General features: G+C 54.6%; 1 protein-coding gene across 1 annotated transcript in view; it reads right to left on the minus strand.

Moving 5' to 3' along the window:
* Window positions 1–1,952, minus strand: part of L969DRAFT_21549 (uncharacterized protein) — a gene marked incomplete at its 5' end in the record, with an annotated part of 2,238 nt that extends 286 nt beyond the window's left edge. Inside the window, 4 exons of the mRNA XM_014714962.1 lie at window positions 5–1,003; window positions 1,056–1,726; window positions 1,779–1,852; window positions 1,911–1,952. Of these exons, the coding sequence (XP_014570448.1) occupies window positions 5–1,003; window positions 1,056–1,726; window positions 1,779–1,852; window positions 1,911–1,952 (1,786 nt within the window). The remainder of the gene's footprint in view (window positions 1–4; window positions 1,004–1,055; window positions 1,727–1,778; window positions 1,853–1,910) is intronic.
* Between the last annotated feature and the right edge of the window lie 431 nt (window positions 1,953–2,383).

Genomic DNA, 2,383 nt, shown 5'->3' on the forward strand with positions numbered 1-2,383 from the left:
AGACCTCCATGCACGCGGAAGCGGTACAGGCAGCCATTCTCTGCGCCATGGGTAGACGTGATCTTGAGTAAGATCATCTCGTAGGCGAGGTTGAGCTCTTTGGCAGAGGCAACGATGGGCCAGGTCTGGGTAGCGCCAAAGTAGTCATCTGCAGGCGTGTAGGTACCATTAGTCAGATAGACCATTTTGCCTCGATCGTCTCCATATTTGAGCACGGCAAGTCGTTGTTCTTCGCTCTGACGCACGAGGTTCCAGTANCCGGCAGTCCTATCGATATCCATAGCGTATTCGGGTGGGCGAAAGGGATGACGGGTCGCGTACCACTTCTTGATGGGATTGGTGGTCTTGATGAAGGACTTGCCTGTCCANTTCTTGATGACGCGAGCGCCAGCAGAAGCGAGAGCTACGTCGGACATAGCGACGCCGTCTTGCGCGATAGCCACCTCTCTTTGGACCGCNTTCTGAAGCACGGTACGCATGCCGTCATCGTGGCTTAGAGATCCGTTGCCATTGCTATTTTTGTAGATGTCCGCTTGGAGCTCCTCTACCAATGAACGTTTGACCGTCTCGAAGACAGCTGAGACATCTATTGAGGCTGCCGTCTGCACCTCTCCGCTCGCCGCTAGGCTCTCGCCCATCTGCTCTTTCATGGCTTCCTTGATCATGTCGCGGACTTGCTGCGTTGCAACGCCAGACAGCGCGCCGCGCTCATCTGAAGCACAGCGTTCTTGCACTTGCTCGCTCAAGTGCTCGAACGATTGCTTGAGCTGTCCATTTTTCTCGACAATAGTTACCATCATCTTGGACAATGTCTCTGATTGGCTTTGCACGCGCGAGAGCGTGTCGTTCATCTCTAGCAGCTCGTCTGCAAAGGCGTCATACGTCTGCTTGATCTGAGCACTGAGGAGATCGTGTGCATCCGTCAGAGAAGCAACGCGTGATGACAGAAGGTGAAGGTCTCTTGCTTCGGTCTGTGCAGGGTTTTTGAGCTGGATCAGCTTGTCTGGACGCCAGCGTCAGCATGGACGTCCACACAACCCGTCAAGCCCACGTACCCGAATAGAGCATAGAAAGCATTGCAAACGCAATTGCGATGAGTGCTGCTGTGACCATGGGATCATCGAGTGAGGCGTAAGCTCTCTTGAGTGCTTGAGCTGCTATAATGCCGTAGCGACCCGGCACAGGATAGGCTTCAGCGTCGTCCGACTCGCTTGCATTGGATTCAGTGAGCGAGTAGTCCTGATATCGCGGATTCTTAGCTGGCAACGTAGGCACTGCAAATGCCGTGCTCGCGCGCACCAGGTTATCTCCTGAAGTAGCCTCGAAACGGGGACTGCCTGGACTACGCTCGAGATTTCTCTGAGTCTGTCGAGCCTTGGAATCAAGATGCTCTGCTTGATAGGCCGACAGATCTTCGTCGAGACGGCGCGTGGCAGCGGTGACTTTGCCGCGCGGATGATTGATCGATAGCGACGGAGAACAGGTTGTCATGCGAATGTGATCATCTTGTCCGCTCAGACGGATTTGAGAGGCCGAGTCCAGCGCTCCCGCCGCGCTAGTACCAATCGCACTTCTCTTAGGTATATGATGCAGCGACTCGCTCGGTGCTGGGCTGACAGCGGTGATGCGGATTTCCGGGGCAGTCATGCCAGAATTCGCTAGTCCTTTGCTGGTTGCAGTGTCCTGCGTTGGTACGATGTCGGGATGGGTGCCTGGGCCGGTATGGCTGCAGGCACCGTGAACGGAGGGCTCCCCCTGCTGAATTGATTCGCACGCACCTGTGAAGCGATATGAACGACAGAGCAAGATTGCAGTCTTGCTCTCTGCCGTCTCGAACGAAGTGCACGAGAGACTGCGTAAGGTTCCATCGACTCAGGCTTCATTGATCGAGGGCTGACGGCTAAGTCTACGGTCTCGACGCGTATGTAATTAGCTGGCTCATGTTCGGTCATGTTCAGCGCTCAGGCACGTGCACGTCTACCGCGGAGCTGTGACTAGAGGCAGATTTCACGATCACAACGTCTGGCTGATCACAGCAGACGAATGCAGAAACAATCTCCCGCGTAGGTCTAGACCGAGAAGGTCGCAAATTGAGATCGCTGAGGCATTTGTCGTTACCATGAGCAATCTGAATGCGACTAGTTGGAAAGCCCGCAGCAGAATTCTGGTCAGCTTTTGCTGCCCATGATGAGCTGCTGACGCGAGCTATCTGAGACCCAATCGCATCGACGCGTCAGTCTGTCAATGGTCCAGTTCATGAACTTCTGTCGCGATCCGATGCTTATGCCCTCCCACTATGTATTGTCGGTCGTTCTCGCTCTCGTCTGTGCCTTCTTGTTCCGCAATGTTACGGACGACATTCCTGGCTTTCAGAACAGGATGG

Source organism: Mixia osmundae (assembly GCF_000708205.1).
Source record: "Mixia osmundae IAM 14324 unplaced genomic scaffold scaffold_1, whole genome shotgun sequence".
NCBI classification, from domain to species: domain Eukaryota; kingdom Fungi; phylum Basidiomycota; class Mixiomycetes; order Mixiales; family Mixiaceae; genus Mixia; species Mixia osmundae.